This window comes from Sceloporus occidentalis, unplaced genomic scaffold (genome assembly GCF_023333645.1).
Source record: "Sceloporus occidentalis isolate IW3139 unplaced genomic scaffold, rSceOcc1.0.p SCAF_7, whole genome shotgun sequence".
Taxonomy (NCBI): domain Eukaryota; kingdom Metazoa; phylum Chordata; class Lepidosauria; order Squamata; family Phrynosomatidae; genus Sceloporus; species Sceloporus occidentalis.
In genome coordinates this window covers 52907501-52933000 of record NW_028316987.1, presented here as the reverse complement: position 1 = coordinate 52933000, position 25500 = coordinate 52907501, and the positions used below count along the sequence as shown (strand labels likewise).

The following is a 25500-nucleotide window of genomic DNA, read 5'->3' as shown; positions in this document are numbered from 1 at the left end:
CTGGTTTGGGTGGGGCTGAGTTGAAGACACTCACTGTAATGTTGGTTTCCTCCTTGTATTCTGCTACTTAGTATAGCTCTGTGTTTTACCTGCCACCATTGAAAGTGCAAACAGAAAAAAGGAGAAAAGTGTCTGTCTCATTCAGTACCCATGCCCTCCAAAAGCATCTTAGCAGACTGCCCCAGTGTTTTACTTCTGAATGGGTGACTAATAATAAGACTTGATCTTTGCTCTTCTACAGACCTGAAAACCATGAGCGAACGGCTTAAGAACAGATACTATGTGTCTAAGAAGTTATTCATGGCGGATCTGCAGCGAGTCTTCACTAACTGCAGAGAGTACAACCCACCAGAAAGTGAATACTATAAATGTGCCAATATACTGGAGAAATTCTTCTACACAAAAATTAAGGAAGCTGGGTTAATTGACAAATAATAATTGTCTTTCTCATGCAATCAGGATGTCTAATTTAAGAACAGCATATGCAGTTATCTTTCAGTAGGATTGGGACTTGTGTTTTAAATAATTTTGTTTTCTGAACTAGCACTTTTAAAATATGTAAAATAGAAGAGTTTATTTTATTAAAAGTCTTTTTAAATGTATACCTGCATGCTCTTTTGCAGTGTATTTAACTTTTATTAGATGTATTGCACAGACTGTTTGGAGATTTGAAAAGGAGTTTTCCAAGCAGCGAATGTTTAAGCTTAACGTAATGCAGTATCAAATAGAAAAATAGCTTTTTATTTTTTACAGCAAAGATGCTGATGAAGAGGAAAATGAGTTTTATATATATTTTAATTAAAAACTCAACTTAGAAGGTGCTATGAGGGCAAGAAATCACTGCTTTTAGATGAAAATCCCAAAACAGTTGCAAGCTTCCTTTATGAAATTGGTTCTAAATATTTCTCTTCATAAAGAAAATCTGTTAAAAAATGTAGCATCACACTGATGGCTATGTGGGTCATATTCCCCAAATACTACAAATGATACCTTTCCTACAATTCTGCCTTGGGCTTTTTATGCCATAAAAGTGCATTAAAAACCTTTGTCCTCATTCTCCCTACTGCTACTGTGCATGGATGAAAAGAGATCTAAAATTCTGCTTTTCTTATCTGGAACTATATGCCATAAAATATTGACTCACGCTGAAGCATGCGTGTAGATTCTTGTATGGATATAACCAGCACAATTTGAGCAGCAGATACACATTCCTTTGTACAGCTGGTAATATGTGTCTGTGCCTTCCATTCAGTGACAGGTGCTACTGCTTCTGTCCCATAGCTGTTTGCACACACTTAACCAGGCTTAGATCCTACCCACTGAAATCAATAGGACAAGTCATGACTTCACTTATTGATTTTAGCATCTATGGTCAGGATGACTGCATCTTGATCTGATTCAATACATGCATCTTTCTCTGGCTCAGCACCACCGATGACCTTCTCATGAAGGTTCTTAAGAGCAGTTTTGCATATATTCTTGTTTCTCAGTGTTAACATCTGATACCTTCTGTCCTATATATATTGAAACAGATCTAAGTGGGAATTGCATGGCCCTCCAGGTGTTTCTGAACTACAGCTTCCACTATTCTTCACTATTAGTTATGTTGGCCAGAGCCATACGGTTCCACCTGAACTGGTTTTTAAACCTTTCTGTATCAAAACAAATTATCAGATCATTAACCAATCAGCACATCTGAGTGCATTTAAGAAGTTATTTCTTATATTCTACATAGAAGATATGATTCCATTTATGTAACTGGTTGGGATAGGGGTAGGAAGAGATATGCACTAACCATGTAGTTCTGCTAGCATGTTTTACCACACTGGCAGGAGAGGAAGAAAATATCAACATTGTCTCCATCTCCCTAACTTAATTTCAGCAGTGGCACTGGAGAACTTGAGTTTCATGCAGTTCTTGTATGTGTTGGAAGTATTTCACAAGTCAGCCAATCTGCATTACAAAAGGAGTCTCATTGTCCGCAGTAGTGTTTGTTCTAATTCTATGACTAGATGACCCTTGATAGATGGTACAAAAAATAGTCAAAATGGGTAACATAGAAATGCCTTAGTGCTTTATATAAAAATCAGATTTATTTGGCTTTGTATTTAAGGTACAATGATGCAACTGTGTATTAGAGTATTTAAGTAGTAATCTTCAAGTATTTTGTAAACTGGGCCAACAGAATCACCTCTTAAGCTTGATAACCTGTGAAAGTGTTATTTTCAAAGATTCTTATTGTCTTGAAATTAGAGTCTCTTCTATATTGAGAACACTTGGTTTCTAATTTAAAGATTATTTTCATAGATATTGTGCAATAAAGCTATATAAAGTCCAATGTGTTTTAAATGCTTTAACTGAAATTTTACATTTGTAAAATTATTTATTGTACTGGTATAAAACGGATTTAAATTATACATATAAAATTAATCTTGTGTGCTATTTTGTAATTTGCATATAAAAATATCTGAAGTATTCATATTGTCTGTGCAGCCTTCATATTACTTTCAGACATGGTACATACAGAATACGGTAATTATACCATTCTGGCTTTGGCTAGTAAAAACTGGTATCTACCATCCCAAAATAGATAATTTCATACGTTCACTAATTTTCCTGCAGACCATAAAAAAAGACCTGAAATAAAAGGAATATATTGGTGAAGATGTCTAAGAACAGCTTACAGAGATCAGCAAGACTGAGCCCCCAGATTTTCAATTTAAGATACTGAGTAAAAAGATAAGATTGAATTTTTCAAAAGGTTTTTAATAAAACAAGATAAAATGCAGAAATGTGGAGTCAAAGGCTTTCATGGCCAGCATCCATAGTTTTTTTTTTGTGTGTGGGGGGTTTTTGGGCTATTGTGGCCATGTTCTAGAAGAGTTTTCTTCCTTAGTTTCATCAGCATTGGATGCTGGCAAAGCATCAGGAACAAAACTCTTCTAGAACATGTCCACATAGCCCGATAACCGCACAAAAAACTATAGTTAAAGGAAAGCTTTAAAGTTTCTTAGTTCAGCTAATAAATTGGGCCAGCTTGCCACTGCTCCCTCTGCTGTAAACCTAATGTAATAGCTGCTGGCAGGTGACAGTTGGAAGGAGGATCCTGACTCAACTGACATGCATGAACAAAAAGTGCTGGCTTATAATTAGGAGCATTCTAATCTCTATCTCTAATCTAATCTACAAGCCACAGGAAGATGGTATTACAACGGGCTTGCTGTTAAAGCCTATCCACACTGATTTAGGAATACGTTTCACACTGTTCAGTGGCCTAAACCCAAGGGCAAGTTATCTCAATCTGCACAAAGGGATCACCTGAGACATATACTGGACTCTATGGCTTACGGGATTCTTACCACCACCACCCAGAAATTTTCCAGGTGGAGTATTTGTTTTACAATTATACTCAAGCTCAAGCTATTATATCCTTCACAAATGAATATATCGCCCAAAATGTCTGCTCTCACAAGTGTAAGCTTATTTAAATAATAACCTCCCGTTTCTTTGAAAACAGTGTTCCTCCCATTTCACAGGTATACAGCCTGGAACATTGTAGAATATCTTTGTTTTTGTCCTTAAGCAACTATGAACATTCAGAATGGCGAGAGATGTAGATTCTTAAACAGCACTACTAACCTAAGGCAGAATTACCATTTTCAGTTATAAAACATTTTATTAAAAGTTTCAGTACGATTTTAGTTGCCATTAACAGAATGCTCCAAAGAAGTACAATTACATTTGGTACAGAGGCTAAAATGAACTTGAATACTAATTAGTTCATAAAACCTACATTGCAAACTAAAAGTTATTCCTGTCTCCTGTATAAACTTTCCCAAGTTCTATAGATCAGCTACGAAAAGCTACAGTATTTACATTTTCACATTTAATATGTTATTGCTCAAAGCCTTTTCGCATATAACCTGAAAAAGTCAATTCTGAACTTCAATATGTACAAATTATATATTTACATTTTTCCAGATTAATTTTATAACCTCAGAATTCATACACCTGAGGTGAATGAAATCAAAATGCTTGAAAAATGATCTTAAAGGCAGCCAACAAAAGCCTCATTGTATCTTGATAGTGATTTCTTTGCAATAGTCTTTCTGCTCTTTCTGTTTTTAAAAATTGGAGAATTCAGAAAACCGGTATCTGTAAAGGGGTCCCCTCTTCTCAGTTTCCTATCAAAACAAATTAGCAAAAAAATTACACACACAGTAATTAAATATAGACCAAGATCCTATATGCTTTTAGTATAGCATAAATAAGTGCCAGTGCTAGATTCTATACTTGTGCAACTGGCACCAAAGCATGTTCATCCATTCTTCATTAGTTGATGAGCTCCCCCACCCAGTCAAAAGTACGGGCTTTTATGCTCTTCTGAAATGATTGGCTACACGATGGATTGCACTCAACTGCTAGGAAAGGACAGTACTACTGCTTCTGCAATTTATCTCTAGTGTAGTGCTCTGGATTACAGCCATAGTTCTTGCCTCATCAACATAATTAAATTTATGTCAGGAAACGTGAATTTTATCTTCAGAAGAGGCCTCTATATTGAATGTGCAATTTACTTTGGAAAGAAATGGAACACAACTAGAACTAGCAAGATACTAACCCGCTGATGGTTGGTTCCTTATAATTCACAGAAAGTGTACATCTACGTTTATTGCTGGAAGTATATGTTCCTTCAGCACTGAGGAGGGGGTGAGAAGCTCTGGTTTGGCTAGATGACGAAGATGCAAGGTTGGTAATATTGCCAAGATGGAGACGTTCTCGATGAGCTGGAGGTGGTTCATCTGTAAAAAGACTTACTGGTGTCATTTCTGATCTCATCATTTTAATAAGCTTTGTACCCCCATCCCAAGTGTGCAGACTTCAAACAGCACAATTGTTCTGATCATCACACTTTCTACACAATTTCAACAAAAACTTCCAAATATCTGAAGGAGCACCACTCTGTACCCGCCAGCCCAGAAAAAGCAGTGCAGAAGAAGCAAAGCATGATCTGAGACCAAGATAATGAGAGCTGTGGGGGGGAACAGATTCCAGGACCTTCGATGCAAGCAGCAGATGGGCAAGGGAAAATTGTCAGGGCTGTGGATCTGCCTGCTCCGACACGGTAAGAGGGAGCACCAAGGAAGAGAAGCAAAGAAGTCTTGACAGCCAAGCACCAAGCTCAATTTGGATTTAGGGCCAAAACACACTGCAGAAATAATCCAGTTTGAGACAGCATTAACTGCCCTGGTTTAGTGCTAGGGAATCCTGGGAATTGTTTATTGTGGCAGCAGAGCTTTCTGACAGAGAAAGCTAAATGTTTCACAAAACTACCCTTCCCAGAATTCCCTAGCACTGAGCTAGGGCAGTTAAAGCAGTCTCACTCAAACAGCATTACTTCTGCTCTCAACCCCTCCACAGACAGATATCATATTAAAAGAAGCGATAAACAGAACCTACCTAGCACAGTTATCTCGTCTGAAAATTTCTCATCTTGCTTAGCATTGCTGTTTTCCTTGTTAGCATTTTTATCATGGTGCTCATTCATAATCTTGTTCAGTCGTGGTCTTGTGTGTACTGGGCTCACAACACATTCATAGGATTTTCTGGATTTTCCTTTTTCATTGTAAGGAATGTAGAGACTATCATCAGAGTCCTCTTCTGAAACGAATGATTCACTACTACATGTTTCTGTTTCTTTTAAGTCATTTTTACCATCCGTTTTACTTTCATTTTCTTTGTTCTGACGGAAGGGTGTAACATGGACACTCTCCTCACATGTAAAGTCATAAGCATCACTGGAACCAAGTGAAATATCTGTTCTTTCATTAGAAAAGTGCTCTTTGGAATGTCTTCTCTTTTTCTTGAATCTTGACTTGGATACATTCTTCAGCGTTTCTAGTTTTCTCTTCTGTGTTTTAAGATTTCCAGAATTTTTAAATTCAGGATGCTTTGTGGCTGCTGCCATGGTATTTGATTCATTCAGCATATCTGACAGCCCCAGGTTCTGATCAATCTCATTTATATTCTCTTCGCAAACATAGGTTTCTCTGTGTTGTTCATTATCTTCCCTTAAACTTGTCTCAAGTCCTGTCTTACCTTGCTGGCAAGGATCTTTTATGGGATCAGTTATTCTGGTACTGTTATCATCAAATGCAAACTGTTCATTCTGGATAGTAATCCCCAAATTGCGACGCCGGGTCGATACATGTTTTGGTAAGAATTTACCAATTTGCCTATCTTCTTCATTTAAAGAAAAATAGCCGCTTTCAATGTCCAAATGATCTTTAGGAGAACTACTTTGTTGACCTGGTAATTCAAGATAATGTGCATCAATGTTGATTAGTACTTGATCTCAACATAGTTAATTTGACAATTCTATTTGTATGGAAACTTACAAATTTTGGATATTAAGAAATCCACTATCCATTTCCATGTTGATTAATGAGAATTAGTAAAATAGTGTGGAGTAATTAGAAATGAAAAATATGGTTAATTAGGGTTGTAAAATGGTCCACTGAATGGAAGTTTGACTAAGATAATGTTATTGTAACAAATACTGCCTATATATGGAGAATCCCAATACAAATTAGTTGCACCTTGCCCCCCCCCTCCATACTGCCAACACAAACCTAGGCAACACATCCCATCCTTAGGAAAAATAGGAGAATCAATCTGCTGTTCCCATCCAAGTTATTCCTTTCACCCCAATACAAGTTACTTGAGCACAAGGAAGAGGGAAATGGCACAAAACTGACTTCCAGATCTTCTCAACAGCTTAGCACCATTCACTGACTGTGCAAGGTATGAGAGAAGATAACGGCTGTACTGAGCCCTAAGGAAAAATTCTGTGTGAGCTTCTAAGTCTATGTGTACTATTCATATATATTGTACTGCCCCACAAGGGACATGAAAATAACTAATTTACATTAGGCTACTTAAGTGAATAAAAAAAAATCCGAGCAAAACATAATCAGTGGCAGCTAGCAAGAGCAGGAGAAAAATAACTTTGCATATAGAAATTATGAAACTGCTTCAGAAACAAATACAAACAATTTGAGCATGGGGGGAAAATTTAGGACAATTTTAATTATCAATAGGAATACTAGGATGAGACAATGTAAAGCATTTTTTAAAAGCCAGAAATTGATATTTATGAATGCCTAGCTGGGTAGAGGATAAGGCAAAAGAGAAAGACAGTGTGTAACTATTAAAAATGAATGGCCATTCAAATTAATCAAGATATAGATTATGACTATAACTGAAAAAATTACCCTGATCCCTCACCATAAGTCAGCATTAAAAAGAACAGATACTGGAAATTCTGAATATGTCAATTTCTTCCTGGGTATCCTCTTTACAATACCTAAGAAAAGAGCACATTCAGAAATCACACTACCTATTGTTTTAATGCTATTTTATTTCAATACTTGGTTTTGCAATAATATGTAATCCAGATCAATACACACATTACTGATAGATGCCAGCTGAATAAAAAATAGGGCCGGATCGAGAGAAACATTGGGATTAACAATGGACTGAAAGGGATTCCTACCCCTACCCAAGGTGCCAAAGTTCAGGAGGCCCTGCTGAACGGGGTTAAAAAATGCTGGTTTGGAAATCACTGAAAATTAGCCGAAGGAACTTTCCACTGAGATTTGAGTTTACGCCTTACTTCCTATGGCCAAAACCCAAATATGTATTTTACATATGCCCAAGAGTAAATCTGACTTTTCCCTTTCATCAGCAGTTCACTGTGCCATATTCTAATCTATTTTTTTTTTTGAAAAAAATCCCCACGTTTCAAAAGAGGTTTACAGTTTAAAAACAGAAATCAAAACTTTGTAGAGATGCAATCCTATACCCATTTACAGGGGATTTAAGTCTCTGTAGCGGATGTACTTCTTACAAACACTGCACAGAATCAGCTACAACTTTTTGGATTCTCTTTAAATATTCTTCAGCAGCTGAAGCTTCACCTCAGTTTTTAGAACCTTAAATATGGGGCCACTTACCTGTATCTGCCTGAGATGTTATGGTTGCAGATGTATTTTTAACATCTGAATCATTCTTATTAATGTTATCCTGCACTTCGGTTCTAAACGCTTCATCTTCTTCACTTACGTCTGCAGGAAGTACATGTCTTAGAAGTGTCCTAAGAAAGAGAGTTGGAATACACTGAATTAAGACACGTTTTTCACACACTATCAATATTAAAGCACCTTCCAGATTTTTAAAGCATTACTTCCGATATTAAATTTTAATACTCATCTCTATTAATAGTTAATAATATTTATTTATTATTTGTTGCTGTGTCTTTCTAGTTGTTTCTGACTTATGGTGACGTTAAGGTGACCCTATCACTGGGTTTACTAAGCAAGATTTGTCTAAGCCATTGCCTTCCTCTGTGGGTGAGACAGTGTGACCTCCCCAAGGTGGGTTTTCTATGCCGGGTGGGAATTGAACTCTTCAGAGTAGTAGTCCAGAACTCAAACCACTACACCACACTGGCTTTCAGTTTCTTTACAATAAAGAAGTTAGCTACCAAATGGCTTTCTATTTATTTATTGAAGATAAAGAAATAGAAAGTTATTGGTAGCTAACTTCTCAACTTCAATTTACATTTACATTTGGAAGAAAAAAGATCACTAAATTTGATTTTTTATGATTTCGTGCTGCCTAAGAAAATCCTAATTTTAAATGCATCATGGATGATTGTAAAGCATATATGGTTCTCTGGAATCAACCAATGAACCTTCTGCATTACTTAGGGTCGGAACAGACCAGCAAAAAAAGACCAGTAAAAAAAGCCGCATGATGTATGCCCCTAAGTCAGCAGGAAGCTGTCATGAAGCCACCTAGCCATTTACTTGGCGGGAGCTTTATGATGCTCAGGCAGCATGGCGTTTAGATCCTGCATGCCACAGGAACACCGCAAAGCCACAGCGACAGTGGGAAAGCTGGCTTTTTGCCAGCTCAAAAAGGAGCAGCTTTCTGCCACTTCCTTTTGCACCAGCAAATAGCTGGATTGAGGCCACGACGTGCCATTGCCATGGCTCCCCCAATCCAGCTTTTTTGGGTGGTCTGTTTCACCCCTTATTTAGCACAGTCCATTAGGGGTCTTAAAAGACCAAATATCCTCCACTCCACAAATTGTCCAATGACCATAGAGAGAATTTTAATCACATTTTCAGTCCCTCAAGAACATGTTGGGAGAGATTTTTTAAATTATTATTTTAAAGTCAAATTCTACTTTGTTTCATATTTCACAAAAGGCTTATCCTAGACCTGAAACAGCCCAGGGGGACTGAAAACATGGTGAAATTGTCCCTATGCCGCCCTGGGAACATTTAGAGGCAAAACTAGGGGGGTTATGGGTGGGGGGATGTTGCCAGGGCCCTCTGCTGTATTGCTGGCCACATTTTCTCCATTCCTCCTTTAAGGGCCAAAGCAGATGGCTCAGAAGGAGTGATCTCCAGTTGTTCTAGCTACAACTGCTCCGGGACCATGGCAATCACCCCTGTTCCTGAAGTGGGGAGGAAGCACGGTCCCAAACAGGTTGCCGATAGGAGTGGATTAAATCCGCTCTTTTTGCTGGCAGCTTTGGACTGTCCTAGGTAGCTTCTAGCTATTTGGGGGGTGTTCCATCATTGAAATGCCATGTCCCTGAAGCAGCTGGAAGACACTTCTTTAGGCCTGTCTGCTTCGGGCCTAAGAGGATCCATAGTAAACTACTGCTTTCCACTGAATCGCAGTTTCAGAACTACAGGAACATTTTAAAGCTTACCATTGTTGAAATATTTTTTTGTTTTTAGGATTTTTGGAAATAGTGGATCTTGATTCTGATCTTTCTATTTTAATACATATGGGAATCTAAAGAAGGTGTCATCTTTTCGTATTTTAGGTCCAGCACCATCAAAATATTTGGCTCAGTCTTGTAAATCAAAATTTACCATAGACAGTCGAGTTTCATATAAGGGTACACCCTGTTTGATCAGTTTTGGTTGGCTCCTCCTGAAACAAAATTATCTAAACAAACTTGGCTTCTTCTATCTATTGACTATTTAGCATAATTTATTAATATGAACTCCAGTTTGTATCTACTCAAGCAGGAGAAACATAAATCACTCATGATTCTTGTCTATGTTTTTGTCCTGCCAGGGGGAAGACCAGCCCAAGTCCCAGTACACAAACAAAATGCCACATCTACCAGTAAAAAATAAGAGAAAAACATTCTTCAGACTAAATAGTCACCATAAGATTAGTTCAGAATACATTTATTATGTTTTAAAATATATTTTCCTATAGAAGTTTCCCAATACTTTTGAAAGAAGAAGCAACAGCAAAATTTAAACAAATCAGATATACCTACATAGAATCTTGGTTTCTTAAACTACTGGAATCATATTCTTCATGTTCTGAAGGATACAAAGACTGGTTCTGCAAAAATTAAATTATGGAAAGATATTATTGAGTGGAGTATACATTGTGCATGTAAAGAAGTCAGATGTCTTTTTCAATGTGTATTTATTTCCAGTAACCGCTCGGATTCCTAGTGATTGGGCAGTATATAAATAAATCATATTATTATTATTATTATGTCTGAAAATTTAGCAGAAAACTAAGTTCCCTTGGGAGATGACTCAATGGAAGGTAACAGGCTTCTGTTGCCAAACAGTGATCAAGAATGAAGCCAATGCCCTCACTAAAGATTGTTTTGAGGAGGCACCACAGAATCTGGTAGCTCAGCAGTGCTGCAATATACAATTGCTATTACCCTCCATGATACCAACTCATTTTCTGAAGTGTGCAAATAATGTTATAACATTAGACAAAGATATGCAAAATACATCCTCAACAACCAGTATCTGCACTTAGCTATACAATACTGGTTATGTAAATAATAAACATGGTGAAGGCTGAAAAAGAGAAGCCTGGGGAAGAAGTCTGTAAGACAGTTGTCCTCCCTGAATATCAGTATTTAAGCAATTTTAAAGTGAACATAAAATGTAACAAGGAAGGAAGGATGACAAGGAAGACATCTTCTTTGCGTTGGAGAGGTTGTGGGGCAAGAGGTACATATCTACACATGTGATTGGAGTGCTCACATGTTCAACAATTCTGGACACAAATTGTTCAATTGATTTCACACATTACTAAACAAAAGATCTAACCCATCCCAGAGTTACTTCTGTCAATATTCCAATTACAAAGAAACCATAGTTTTTTTAGGTGCTATGGCTAGACTAATAATTGCCAGAAACTGGAAACTAGGTCCATAGCCATAGATCAATGGTGGACAAAGTTTTGGGAAGGATGGTTAATGGATAAGCTTATGAATGATGTCAGGAGAACATCTGGGGGAAGGGACTGTATCCGGTTTGAGGAAATGTGGCTGCCTCTTACAGAATATATAAACCCCAACTCTCTGATGTCCCATCACAGCATCATAGGAGATTTTGGTCTGGAGTTCTGAATGAGACCTGAATTTTGTAAATGTGTGTTTTAGCTTATGTTTTGAAAAGCAGAATGGTGTGTAATTATTTTATACCTTTCATAACCAATAAAAATTTTTAAAAAAATAAAGTGAACTTAGAATGAACAAAACATTTTGTTATTAAGTTTTGGTTAACAACTGTGATCTACAAATATCTACAAATATTTTTAAGGATACAAAATTGACTTTACAGACCTCAATCTATATATAAACAGCAGGAGAGGAAAATAGACTTACAAAATCTGTTGTAGATTGTTCATTTGCAGGACCAAGAAGATTTGCTGCACTGAGTAGGTCTTGAATCACTTTAGGAATAATCTTCTTCAATGCCACTAATCTAGGCTAATCCAGAACAAAAATGCAATTGTTATTGCTGTACAAAGCAATTAAAAAAAACCATTTGTACTCACTTGTGAGATGGTCATTTCCTATGGAAGAAGGAACTGACATCCTCAATGTGGTTTGTCTACCTCCTTCTCCATAGGCAGGAATGAATAAGTTTTTTGAGGGTGGCCAGCAGGCAGCACCCACCCATAAGGCCAGCTGTGTAACAGCTCAATGCTCCAGAGTCAAGAGAAACGAAAAGGGGAAAGTATCTTCTGGCTAAAAAGAAAAACTTTAACACATTTTAAACACATTCCCAAAATTCACTAATTCACATTCATTGGAACAAAGGATATATTGGATAGAGCGCCTATCCACCAAAAGGAAATAGGGGAGATGAATTGAGAGATCAACACAGTAAGTACTTAGCAGGTTGAGTTACAACTAATCCAATGTCTACGCCTCACAGACTATGTCCGAACACCAATCTGTCAAGAGACAGCTCAGTACAGGGTGGAAGGATGTATGTCCCCTCTTCCACAGGAAATGACCATCTCACAGTTGAGTACAAATGGTTTTTTTTCCTATGGAGAGGGGAAGAACATCCTAAATGTGGAATATAACAAAGCTCATCTAGTTTGACTGGGAATGGTGGCGCTTGAATGACGGCTTCTATCCTACTATCTACTGAAGCAGCCGACTGTTGAAGGTACTCTACCGCAAGGCAAAGACACCCAATCAGTAGTGTCTAATGAAGGCAGACGCAGGCTTCCAAGTAGTTGTTTTACTTATATGACAGTGGGACGCTATTTGCAAAAGCAGCTAATGTTGCCACACTCCTTGCAGAATGTGCAAGTATGGGTCCCAGTAGAGGTACCCCCATGGATTTGTAACAGGAGCTGATGCACTCCCAAATCCATCTGTTCAGGCTGGACATGGAAACCATTCTTCCCAATGAGTCTGCCTGTAGGAAACAGGACAGAATTTGGACATATCAAGCCACTCATTCTCAAGATACAACTTGATAGGGCAGCACATAACCAGAGTATGCCAGATCTCCTCCAGAGGCCTGGAGTAAAAGGACAGTAAGATGACCTCTTGATCCATGTAGAATAACAACTTTCCCTTCAGAATAAATGTTGACTGGCTTGGTTCCTTGACAAAAGGCTCCTAACACAGACAGTCTCTGCACTGAAGTAATTTTTTGTTAGAACAGCCTTCCAGGTGATTCAGTGATGGCCTCGAATGGAGGAACTGTAAGAGCCTTGAGGATAATGTGAAGGACTCACGAGCGGAATCTGTAGATCGTTGAGAGGTGAGGAAAGCGCCAATCCCTTAAGAAACCACCGTACATGTGTGAGAGAAGAGAAGATACTTCTATGCCCTCCAATGAAGGCAGAATGGATGGGATAGCAGTGATCAATTTTTTGATGGTATTGGGCCTGAGCCCCTACCCACTCCCTCCTGCAGGAATCCTAGGAGTTGGGGTCTGGAGACCCTAAGTAAATCTTGTTTTTTTTCTTTTGCACCAACACCGGAACATCCAAAAGGTATATTCATATACTCTATTGGTGGATGGTATCCTAGAAGCTAAGATCATCCCTGTTACTCTTGGAGGGTAACTGTGGATACACATGGCACTAGGGATGATCACTATGACAACACAATACATCTCTTATCCATCTCACACACATCCATTGCTTATTATCTCTCCTTCACCTCATGCACTCAGAAGTTGCATGTTAATCACCCAATTATACTTTGTTTTGCTATACAGTCAGCCCTCTATATCCACACATTTGGCATCCATGGATTCAGCAATCCATAGCTTCAAATTATTAAAAAAAACATTTCCAAACAGCAAACCCTGATTTTGCCATTTTAAATAAGTGACATCATTTTACTATGCCAGTGTATATTGTGGGGCTCGAGCATCCATGGATTTTGGTATCCATGGGGGGTCCTGGAACCAAATCCCAGCAGATGCCAAGGGTCTACTGTAAAAATTACAGAAACGTACACTTACAATGCAATCCTCTTAGGCACTGAATCTTACTGATGAGTCTTAACAAAAGCAGACCCATAGAATCACACTATTTCAATGAATCTTCCTTATCTGGAACCAATAATAAGATATCAAATGTCTTCAAATCTTCGTAAAAGTGCTATTCAACACATGATATTAAAAAAAATTCCAAAAACTCTCATGGACTAAATCCAACATCTGTCTCAACTAGATTACAACTGTTGAAATCAAGTTATTTATGACAGACAAGTGTCATTAATTTCAATGGGATGAACCATCATGCAGACAAGCCGAAGTGATTTATCAGATTGATCCCAGCAATCACCTTTCAAGGATGAGAGCAGAATTCAGTAGGGTTGCAAAATATCTTGTATTGTGGTGATATACATTTTATTTTTACCTCACCTTGTATTTTATGCATCTGGATGTTTGGGTGAAATATGCTTTATTCAATAAACCTGAGCTCTATTTGAGTTGTGGGGCAGTTTTCTACCCCACATTATTTTGAAATGTTCCATAACACTAGTAGCAGGGTTTTTTTTTAATGTGACAGAATGAGATTAATGAGAGAGCTCAGCAAAACCAATCTTAATTCTTAAAATCCTACTCTGTGGTTTTTTTCCTGCAATAAAATCTGACTTTTAATAGAACAAATATACATATGAAACGTATTAAAACAAGTACCTGATTGCATTCTTTTTCCTGCAACTCTAGCTTTCTTTGTAAGACAAACACCTGAAATTTCAGGTGCTGATATTCTTTTTGAAAATACAAAGTAGTATCTTCTGCTTCCCTCCTTTTATTCTTCTCCTCTTGTAAAGCCAGGGCTAAGGCACGATTATTTTCTTGTAAGCTATTCATCAGTTGTGCAGAAGAGATGCCTGGAAGAAACTAGTGGCAGTCAGTTCCTGCAGCTTTGTTTTTTTGGAAAACATGATTAAAACATTCAATTTTTTACCTGTAATTTTACCCTTGGCAGTTAAGAACTGCTTTGTTTTGCCCAGCTTTGCCAATTTGTTATTTCTCTTTTCTTTCATTCGTTCCTTTATATCTTCCAAGCTGTCTTTAAATGACTTCTTCAAGCACCTTTCTCTAGTCATACTGCACCTTAGAGAATATAAGAACAGATAGAAATTCAGAGAATAAAAGCCTTTCTTGTTCTCACCACTAATGCTGTTTGTCCCACATTTTATTACAGAATTACCGAAAGCATTTTATCTTTATAGCTGAAAAATATTGTTTAACATCTTGAACTGCTACTAAAAAACACTTTAAAATGTAACAGCAGTGTCTTATTGAGTGAGAATACGAAGGCATACTTACCTTTAATCGAAATGATAGTTTTATACATTTTGCTAACTACAGCTTATTAAAGTTGATGGCCAAAACAAGGTATCTATTTTAAAATGATCAACGTATTATTATAAACCCACTTACAGGTCAACAGGGTTAAATATCATTAGACGAGACACATATCTTACAACCATTAAGCTAATCAATTCAGAGTGGTGAGACTCTGACTTAAATGATATTTTGCACAGCATTGGTCACTGTCATGCCAATTCTATTTCTTAAGTAGAAAGCACCTCCTGGTCAGCACAACTATGTACAGTCAGCCCTTCTTATACATGGATTTTTTATACACGGATTCAAGCATCCACGGTTTGAAAATGTTCCAAAAAAGGATAAATTTCAAATATCAAACCTTGATTTTCCATTTTTACAAGGAACACCATTTTGCTATGTCGTTATATTTAATGGGACTTGAGCATCCATGGATTTTGTTATCCACGGGGGATCTTGGAACCAAACCCCAGCGTATAAGAAGGGTCCACTGAAACTTGCTCATGCACACACAGACTGATGTTTGAAATCTGCCGGGGAAGAGTGGGGCATCACAGCGGTGCTTGTTTCAATATTAGTACCTTTCTAACCAGTATTAGTGTATTGACCCATCCGTAACTTGAGCCAGGATTTTAGGGTCAATGTTGGGGCATAAATTTCTCGACTTATAGTCGAATATATACAATATCTACCTAACCAAGCCCCAAGCTCCTCTTCAAAGGACATATGTGTGCACACCCAATAAAACAAGGCAGGTATCTACAAGGGAGCCTTCCTGTTGGTGGTATCCTTTCTGTTGATTAGCCTTCCCACAGAATCTTTCTTGGTACTAATATTTAATAATAATTATTAAATATTATTATTTACTTATACCCCACTCTTCAGCCAAAAGGTTATCAGAGCGGCTTACAAACTCTCTTTACTGTCCTTCCAGATCACGTAAAGATCTTTTTATTCAGCCAGGATTTTAAAAAAATAGTGTTTTAACCAAAGCAAAAAATAAATCTAAGCTGGCATCTTGTTTATAAATACAATGGCATACATCTGACTCACACCTTGCAATTCACTTCTGTGGTCATTGCTCAGATAAGAAGTCTTGCAATAGCCAAAGGTCTCCCCAAAGCAGTGCAGCCCCAACAGGGGACATAATATGTCTTAATATGGTCAACTACAGAAAACAATTGGAGGAGTCCTCATTCATCCATCCATCACAAAACATGAAGATGGCCATATTGGGAAGGCTGTGTTGCTTACTGGTAATTTTTTTTTTGGGGGGGGGGGAGAGTCAGCCATGTCTATTGATGCAGGATCTCAGCTGTTGACTTTACTTTCTAAACTGTGTGTGCGTCTGGCCTGAAACAGAAATAATCTGGTTTGAGACAGCTTTAACTCTGGTCCAGCAGTGACTCAAATCCTGGTCTCTAAAGCCATAGTCCAACATTCACATCACTACGTCACATTAAGGGATATCAAACAATCATATTTCATATTTAAGAGATATCAAACAATCCTTGGGCTTTTAAATCATAGAATCGTAGAGTTGGAAGAGACCGCAAGGGCCACCCAGTCCAACCCCATTCTGCCATGCAGGAACTCTCCATCAAAGCATCCCCATTGACAGATGGCCATCCAGCCTCTGTTTGAAGACCTCCAAGGAAGGAGACTCCACTACACTCCGGGGGAGTTTGTTCCACTGTCGAACAGCCCTTACTCTCAGGAAGTTCCTCCTAATGTTGAGGTTGGATCTCTTTTCCTGCAGCTTGCATCCATTGTTTTGGGTCCTGTTCTCTGGAGCAGTAGAAAACAAGCTTGCTCCCTCCTCAATGTGACATCCCTTCACCTATATAAACAGGGCTATCATATCACCTCTTATCCTTCTCTTCTCCAAGCTAAACATCCCCAGCTCCCTGAGTCTGTCCTCATAGGGCATGGTTTCCAGACCCTTCCCCATTTTAGTCGCCCTCCTTTGGAGACATGGCTCCAGTTTCTCAATGTCCTTCTTGAATTGTGGTGCCCAGAACTGGACACAATATTCCAGGTGGGGCCTGACCAGAGCAGAATAGAGTGGCACTGTTACTTCCCTTGATCTAGACACGATACAGTACAACTTTGATTAATAGCTGGTATCATGTTGGTCCAAATGCCCCAAAGGCACCAGATAGTGCTTGACCTTGGAAGCTAAGCAGGGCCAGCCCTGGGATAGTCCTTGGATGGGAGACCCAAGATTAATGAACGCCAGATGCTATACGCGGAGGAAGGGGCTGGCAAAAGCCCCTCTGAGTATTCCTTGCCTGAGAAAGCCAGAGACGTAGTTCCCTTGAAAACAGTGTAGCCAAAATCACCTGTTTCGCTGGCTCTGACGTAGCGGCGAAGGAGGCGAGCGTAAAGCCGGCCCAGTGGCACTCTTTGCACTCCAGAGCAGCCGCTCTAGTTCTTTATCCTCCTTCCCTCCCCCCTCCTCAGCTGTTCCTTCTCGCTCGTTCGAAATTCTCCGCTGCGCACCCTGATTGGCTGCCCGCGTCACGTGAGGGTAAAATGCTGACGTCACAGAGCAGGTCACCAACCGAAGACTTCTGACTGCCTCTATTTGCATTTCGGGGTTTGTAGTTCAGTGAGGCCTAAGCGCTCCCTAGCTGAGTAGCCTAAACGCCCCTTTCCTGAACTGCAAATCCCAGGATGCAACAGGAGGCTGCAATAAGGAGCGTTATAAGAATGTAGCGCAACAATCGCTACAGTCTCTGAGTAGTTCCCTCATAACTCCCGCGCTGTCTAAGCCGTCTGCTTTTTTTTGGCCCCTCTGGCTTTCCATCCTCACTCTCCATTTCGGAAGAAAGTGAAAAGGGGCTATTCTTCTTATATATAACCGTACAGGCCTCAAAAGGAGGATCCGATTGAAACGCGTTACGTTTCAAGTACCCGGATGTTGGCCTGCGTGCCCGGCAAAGGGCATGGCTTCAACGACGCTGCTTTTTTAAGGGCGTCACTGAAGTCGCGCCCTTCCCCTGGCAAAGATAGACACAATAAAACGCAATGGCTTTGAGCCAAGAAAGAGGAGCCATAATTTGCCTGTTAGTCTGGAATATCACTCTGCAAAGGGACCTTGTGGCACTTTTGAGATTAATTAATAATTAATTATTAATTACGTAATGGTTATTTATTATTAATCATTTAATTAATAAGTATTTTAAAATTATTTAATTAATAATTATGTAATTAATAATTAATTAATAGTTATTTAAATAATTAATTAATAGATGATTGTTGTTATAAAAGTATAATTATTGTTTTATAATAATATTTATTATTAATAATAATAAGTTAGTAATAATAATGGCATCCACACTGCAGAAATAATCCAGTTTGAGACCATTTTAACTGCCCCAAATGCTAGGGAATTCTGGGAACTGTAGTTTTGTGAGACATTTAGCCCTTCTTCTCTGAGGCTGCATCCACACTGGAGAGATAACCCAGTTTGGCACCGCTTTTAACTCTTTGTCTGCCTGGAGGCTGTGGGATTCTGGGAGTTGGAGCTTGTGGGGCCCAGAGCGGAGTGAGATATAGTGAAACTCTGCTAAGGAAATAGATCTTTGAGCTAGAAATGAAATGTTTATTTCTCCTTTATTTTTAATTATATTATTTTTTCCCCACTGAGTGTGTATCTAAGGTTTCTTTCAATATGCCAAAAAGTTATGCTCTGGAGAACCTTTACGATGAAATACAATCAACGTATCCAGGAAATCCTATTCAATGGTGAGGGTTGAGAAGAAACTAGGAAGCATTTTATGGAGAGACGCCTGTAGGATAAATCTGGTTGATTGCAAAGATGTCACCCTCTCTCCCCATCAATCAATCCAAAGAGTCTTCAGACGTGAAAATAATGATGTATAGTTTCCAGATAAATATTGTTCTGCCAAGGGTATGAGTCAACATTAGTGTGGTTTACAACCATTGCTATAGCAAGTTGCTAAGGTCATTTGGAGCTCATCAAACTATTACATGGCAGACATCATGGGGAGAGTTGGCATGGCTGGGGAAGCAGGACTTGCATAATTCTCATTCTGTTCTACAATGACCTTTTTTTCTGTATGGTAAGCCATAACCATCTTTGACCTTTTATGATTTTGCCCTGTTATTAGACTGGGTTTGTCTCTGAAAGGCTGGCTAATTCAAACCTTATTGTACTCATTCTAAATTGAAGAAAACACAGATATGGGGGACAGGGAGTCCATTGGAATATTACGTAAACTATTGTTGTTTTGTGCCTTCAAGTCCTTTTTGACTTACAGTGATCCTAAAGTGAATCTATCACAGGGTTTTCTGGGGCTGAGAGCGTTTCCCTCGCCCAAGGTCACCCAGTGGGTTTTCATGGCTGAATGGAGAATTGAACCCTGGTTTCCAGGGTTGTAGTCCAGTGCTCTAACCACTATGCCACGTGGCTGTCTATGAAAACTATTCCATACCTTGAAGGAAAATGTTCATGCTCATTGTTTTAAAAACAGATGAAGAACCCTTGTATCCCACGAACCCATGATTTCCAGGCGACGTTTCTCCCAAACATCAAAGTAAAAATGTGTCGTTTTTGTCCACTTTCCATTCACCGTATTTTCGCGTTATTGCTGTTTGGAAGAAACGCGTCTGAAAATAACCCCCCATTTTCAGTTTTTTTCCTACGTTTAAAATCTCATTTCTGAGTGGGATTCGTCTATGTGATGATAAGGCTCTGTGTGTTTTATGTTTGTTTAGCCTGTTCTTTCTTAGGTCACAGGACTACATCACAGCCAGTGTGGTTTCAAATTCATAATGCTTTATGACCAATGGAGTTTGGGGGCGCATGTAATAAATGCATGTATGTTTATGTTTTTCCCTTTCTGGGGCTATATGATGAAATCCCAGTTTGGGCCAACTGGAAAAAAGACAGTTTAAGGCGGTTGAGGGGAAGAAGGCCTGCCTCACTACTTGTAAGGGAAGCCAGGTTTGCAGTATGTTAAGGTTTGGCTGACATGACTGTGTTTTGAAACTGATACTTTTAAGTTTTGTGCCTAGAGGACCAGTTGTCTTCCATGTTTCTTTTCTTTAATGTTTCTTCTTTAAAATAAAACCTTTTTCTTATGTACTCTGCCTCTTCTTAATTCCTTTTAACGGGCCTTAGCTTGGCTAGTGTCTGTCTGATTGTAAATTACTAGTAGAAGACCCAGCGATGTCCCAATGCATTGCTGGGGTGTGACAGGTTAATCATTGGGGGTTGGCAGCAAGTTGTTTTGGGGATTAAGATGGTCTTGTAAGGTGAATCCTGAGACGCTATGAGCAATTCAGTGACTTACAAAAGAGTTCAAACCAAGATTCCCAAGTTCCTTTTAGTTGGGGTCAGACTAGATGCTGTCAAGGTGTGGTTTTCTATAACCAAGACATTTTCACATTTCAGTGCTCGAAGTCAAGGATCACTAGCAAACTAGAGTTCACCCATATTAATGGTGGGGTCAGAATAGTAAGAGTGGGAACTGACCTTGGCCAGCCTGGCTTGTTACAGATACTTTTGTTGCAGCTGCTGGGAAGCTGCTAGAAGCAACTATGGTTCCCTCTGCACATTGTATCATTTACATTTGGGCAACATGGGCTAACTAAGGGAAAATAGATTGAATGCTCTATTGTTGATTGTTAAAACCTAACACCAAGTAGACATCTCTGCATGAAGTCATGGAAATGGCCCTTGTGGTCTCTTCCAACTCTATGATTCTACGAAATCTCAGTAATGTACATGTATGTTGCAGATTTCTTTTTTCCATAAAGAGATCCAGGAGTCAGCTTGAATAGGAAAACATAGTTTACTGAGCTGCAGCATCTCCAGAGGAAATACATCCAAATTACTGGGGCCTTAAATTCTGGGCTACATAGTCTTTTATAGCATTTTAGACAAAGAAAACAAATTACATTCATTGGTTACATATGAATTAAACATATACACCCCCTTTGCACTCATTGGACGTTTATTCATATGTCTGACCTGTATTTCTCTATCCCTTGTGGATAGAATCTATATGTTTCTCTTTACTGTCTCCAAACTGTCTCTGTATTACCTCCTTTTATTTGGGCCAAAGCAGGAACCATTTCAGTGTTGTTGCATTCCAGAGCCAAGGATTTGACATGACTTTATGTCCATCATCCTGGCAACCCTTGCCCTCAATACATGAGCATAGTAAAAATCTCAGTTTTAAGCTACCTTCTTCACATGAATTTTTAGTCATCTGTAATGTCACCTTACAAGCTTATAAATGTTGGAATCTTATCAATTAAGTTGTTCTTTCTTTGCTCCTGTACAGACTGCCGGGCTGCTCTGTTATGGAGGGGAGGTGAACCCCTGATCAAGGATAACAATCTTTCCACACAGATTCAGGATGGACACACTGTCCACATACACCAAGGATGGTCGTAGTGGGAGCGGATATCTCAGTTCTCCCCCCTGCTTATAGTCTCAAGGGGTCCCATCCAGCTCAGCAGGAATGGAGTGGGACCATAGATAGGGTTGCCATAACCCCCTACCTCAAAACCAGGACATTGTGCAGCAAAATGTAGGACATTTTTTAAAAATGGAGGACACACCCAATTAAAGGTAGAACACATAAATAAAAGGCCTAGCACCCACCCCGTCCCCAAGCCCCCTTGCCTTATCTTCTAGGGCCTCTGCCAAGGCCCCAAGCACGATACTTCTTCCAATGCCTCCTCGCTGGTTGAGGCTTCGGCGGAGGTGCTGAGCGCAGCACCGCCTTCAAGGCCTCCCTGGCGCTGGTGGAGACCTTCCTGCCGCTGGCCTCGGCGAGGCCGGAGGAGCCTGCGGCCAGAGCCCTGACCGCGGAACCACCTCAGAGGCCTCGGTGAGGCTGGAGGAGCCCGCGGCCGGAGCTCCGACCGCAGAGCCGCCTCAGAGGCCTCGGTGAGGCCGGGTGGCACTCAGCCGTCCTTCGCTAGCCGCTGCTGCCTCACCGGGCCTGGCCCACGTGCGGACCAGAGGAGGAGTTCCTCCTCTTGAGGCTGACTGGCCAATGGGGGCAGACTGGAGCTACAAAAGCCACGCCCCCTGCCAGCAGCCATTGGCCAGCCAGCCTCAGGAGGAAGAACTCCTGCTTAGCCCTGCGTGCGGCCGAGCAAGAACGCGCAGGGCAAGCAGAAGTGCCGGCGCCAGCAGCAAAGGACGCGGTGCTGGTGGTGGCCACAGTGGCGGCAGCGGGTGGCGCGCAGCGGGTGGTGCACGGCGCAATGGCTGCAGGAGCGGTCATGCGGAACTGCAGCCGCCATAGTTGCCCGCAGCGGCAGCTGACCCAGGGCAAACCCGGGTCAGTGAACGAACCGGGACGGGACGACCCCGCCAGGTTCAAAAGCGGGATTGTCCCGCCCCCAGGCAGGATATAACAACCTTAACCATAGAAAACCTTCCCATGTTGGCATTGGGTTCCTCTGTTTCTGTCTTATTCCTTGGGGGGGGAGGATTTAAGACAAGATAAGAAGCAGATAAAACACCTTCACAGCTTCACATAACAAAAATGAGGGAACTATTGCAACAGAGCCTCCCTGAGAACTTTTAAATACAGATTTTGTTGATAGGAGAATACTGTGTTACAGAGAATGCTTTGTTGGACAAACATAAAATATTTAGTCAGATTTCAGATTAAACCGTACCTTTCTATAGTGTGTAAAATCTATTGAATAAAGACTTTGACTTGAAAATGGAAAAACTGAGTCCACAGTCCAACTCTGTCATGGAAGTGATCTTGAGCTGGTTAGGATTTCTCAGACTTTTATTCTTCTCAACATTGCTCTTGCAAAATAAAAATGGTAAAACCCCTTGAGAATTAAGAAGGGCTAGGGAACATTACAAACAGTAATTATATGATGAGACCAGCTCTTGTCCTTATAATGTGCGGTGTCAACCTGAGCTTTACACAGGGCAGTGTATAAATTGATGTCACCTTCTGTATTAAATTTTTCTCTTTAGAATCTGCAGGAAGCGAATGTGTAAAAGTGATGCAGGGCAAAATGTGTCCATCTTTGAAGCTGAGAGAACACATGCACAATAAGCTTCAGACAAAGGCGACATCTGAGGGAAAGTCTGGTCTATTCAAATCTGCAGCCTTGGTTTAGATAAAAAAAGGTAACGCTGAAGTTCTGTTGCTGCAGTTCGCATCAAAATGTCTGGGTCACAGCTGACTGCTTTTGAAAGGTCTCCTCTCAGTAAGCATGATACAAAGTCAAAAGAGACAATCAGAGGCAGTCTTTTTGTCACTCTCCACAGGAGAATGGTTCAAGTACCTTTTAATAACTTGGGTTTTACCTGATAAAAATTACAGCTAGAGAGTAAGAGATTGCAGGAAAGAAAAAGTAACAAAAGCAAAGTGTTCCCAAATTTCCTGAAGCCTGAGTGAGGCTGCATCTGCACTGCAGAAATAATCTGGTTTGACACCACTTTCAACTGCTATGGCTCAATGCTATGGAATTCTGGGAAGTGTAGTCTGTTGTGGCACCCTAGCCTGTGATCCACCCAGAAAACAAAGGGGAGACAAGTTCCACGTGCTTCAACTGTTTATTCAGTGTTAAAAAAGCCCAATGTGTTTTGGCCACAATGAGAAAGGCCTTCTACAGGAGTCTTCAAAAGAAATCAATGGAGTTGTAAACACTCTCCAAACTACAGAACTATAGGGATTAAAGGCCACAATGAGAAAGGCCATCTATGGGCCTGTAGTTTGGAGAATGTTTACAACTCCATTGATTTCTTTTGAAGACTCCTCACTGCCCAAGTTAGCAGGAGACTTTACTGCCTGGGTGCAAAGCTCCTGACTGTCCTCTTTAGCATCAGTCTCCATTGGCACAGCCGTAGTCAGGCAATGAGGAACTGGGACTAGGCTCAGGGTCAGGTTCCTCCCTCTCTCCGCTTCCAGGTCCTTACCCGGGCATGCCTCCAGGCTGGGCATGACAATGCAGAGCAAAAAGACCCACTGTTTGCTGCTGGGTTTCTAGGAAACTCCACAGCAAAACCTGTCAAAACGGGTGGCCCCCTATGCCCTTACCTTCCTCTGCTATTGCCTCTACTGACAAGAACCCTGTCATGACCATTGATGTGGAAAGAGGGTGCCTGGCCATGTGGGTGTAGTCAGGCATCCTTTTTCACATGTGAGGTCACAAAGGGGATCTTCTCTGTAGAGGCAACAGTGGAGGAAGGTAAGGACTGCATGTTGATATCTGGTCCATGGTGCAGAGGCAAGTGGGCATGTAAACACTTTCCCGTCCCTGTGCTGGGCCAAGGACTGACCCAGATCAGGATAGCATGGCCTTGTCATGTGGTATCCTGGCCTGTTTGTTTAGCCCCTTTTCTGCTCAGCCCCAATTACTTGGGAGTAAGCCACATAAAATTAATTGGAACTCACATCTGAGTAATCTTATACAGGATCGTGCCATAAGTCTTATCAAAGGTAATTCACTTGTCAGTTTGAGTCAGTGCTATGTCAATTTCATGAGAATATTACTTCCTTTTTCTTCATTGTCACTTGGAAATACACTACATCAGACGTCCTGCCAGGTCATTACTGGTGTCACGAAATATAAACTCAAAACAAAATTATGCTCTCCTTTATCTGCTGGTATTGAAAGTTTATCATTTGATTATATTTTTCATTTGATTATATTTTATCGTGCTTTCCCATCTTGTGTTATTTTTATATTGTGGGCTACCTAGAAGATTGAAGTGTACATTTTAATATGAATGGATAAGAATACAAACATGTGCTTATTGCTATATGCTGACAGTAACACAGATGCATTAGGTTTTTTTTAGTCAGAATGCCACATTAACAGCACAATCTTATACATGTCTGCTCAAAAATAAGTCCTGTTGAATTTAGTGGGGTTTACTTGTTAGTAGACAGCTACTGGATTGTGCTGGAAGGCTGATATTCTAAATGTAGTTAAGTGAACTTATGTTTGAGTAATGTGCATAGGCTTGCACTGCACAAAAGTCTTCACAGTTAAAAGAAAAATTAATTTGGGTTATTTGAGAAATAGCATAGGGGTGGGCAGCACACAGCACCTGGACTACATGCAACCTCCACCACATGTTTTTGCAGTTCCCAGAATCTCATCTTTGAATAGACATGTCAACCCATTCTCAACAGCAGCTTACTGAAGGTCCATAAGAAGAGTAACACATCAACAGTAGACTAGGGTTGGATCAGGGGTATAGCTATCAAGGAGAGACAAAATAAGCACATTGACTTCAAATAAGAATTCCACCCCCCAAATTTCCTTCAGTTCCCAGATTTCTAGC

General features: G+C 40.0%; 2 protein-coding genes across 4 annotated transcripts in view; one reads left to right on the top strand and one right to left on the bottom strand.

The window, feature by feature from the left end:
* Window positions 1-2477, top strand: part of KAT2B (lysine acetyltransferase 2B) — a 62069-nt gene extending 59592 nt beyond the window's left edge. For 2 of the 3 annotated variants that reach the window (XM_089532950.1, XM_089532949.1), the window contains exon 18: window positions 242-2477. In XM_089532950.1, the coding sequence (XP_089389076.1) occupies window positions 242-435 (194 nt within the window). In that variant the 3' untranslated portion in view covers window positions 436-2477. The remainder of the gene's footprint in view (window positions 1-241) is intronic. The other variant, XM_089532951.1, reaches the window with a different exon arrangement.
* Window positions 2347-17672, bottom strand: SGO1 (shugoshin 1). Its single transcript, XM_089532952.1, has 9 exons — window positions 17534-17672; window positions 14806-14954; window positions 14532-14728; window positions 11735-11839; window positions 10373-10440; window positions 8016-8155; window positions 5461-6309; window positions 4622-4802; window positions 2347-4184 (listed from the first exon to the last, which is right to left on the bottom strand). The coding sequence occupies exons 2-9, from the start codon at window positions 14945-14947 to the stop codon at window positions 4049-4051; spliced, it is 1818 nt and encodes a 605-aa protein (XP_089389078.1). The 5' UTR covers window positions 14948-14954; window positions 17534-17672; the 3' UTR covers window positions 2347-4048.
* Window positions 17673-25500: the final 7828 nt, after the last annotated feature.

Coding starts and splice junctions, on each gene's coding strand:
- SGO1 (XM_089532952.1), bottom strand. CDS start 14,947: ATGACTAGAGAAAGGTGCTTGAAGAAGTCATTTAAAGACAGCTTGGAA. Junction 11,840..14,531: donor AGGAAAAAGAATGCAATCAG/GTACTTGTTTTA, acceptor GTTCTGGATTAG/CCTAGATTAGTGGCATTGAA. Junction 4,803..5,460: donor AGACGAGATAACTGTGCTAG/GTAGGTTCTGTT, acceptor GTCTTTTTACAG/ATGAACCACCTCCAGCTCAT.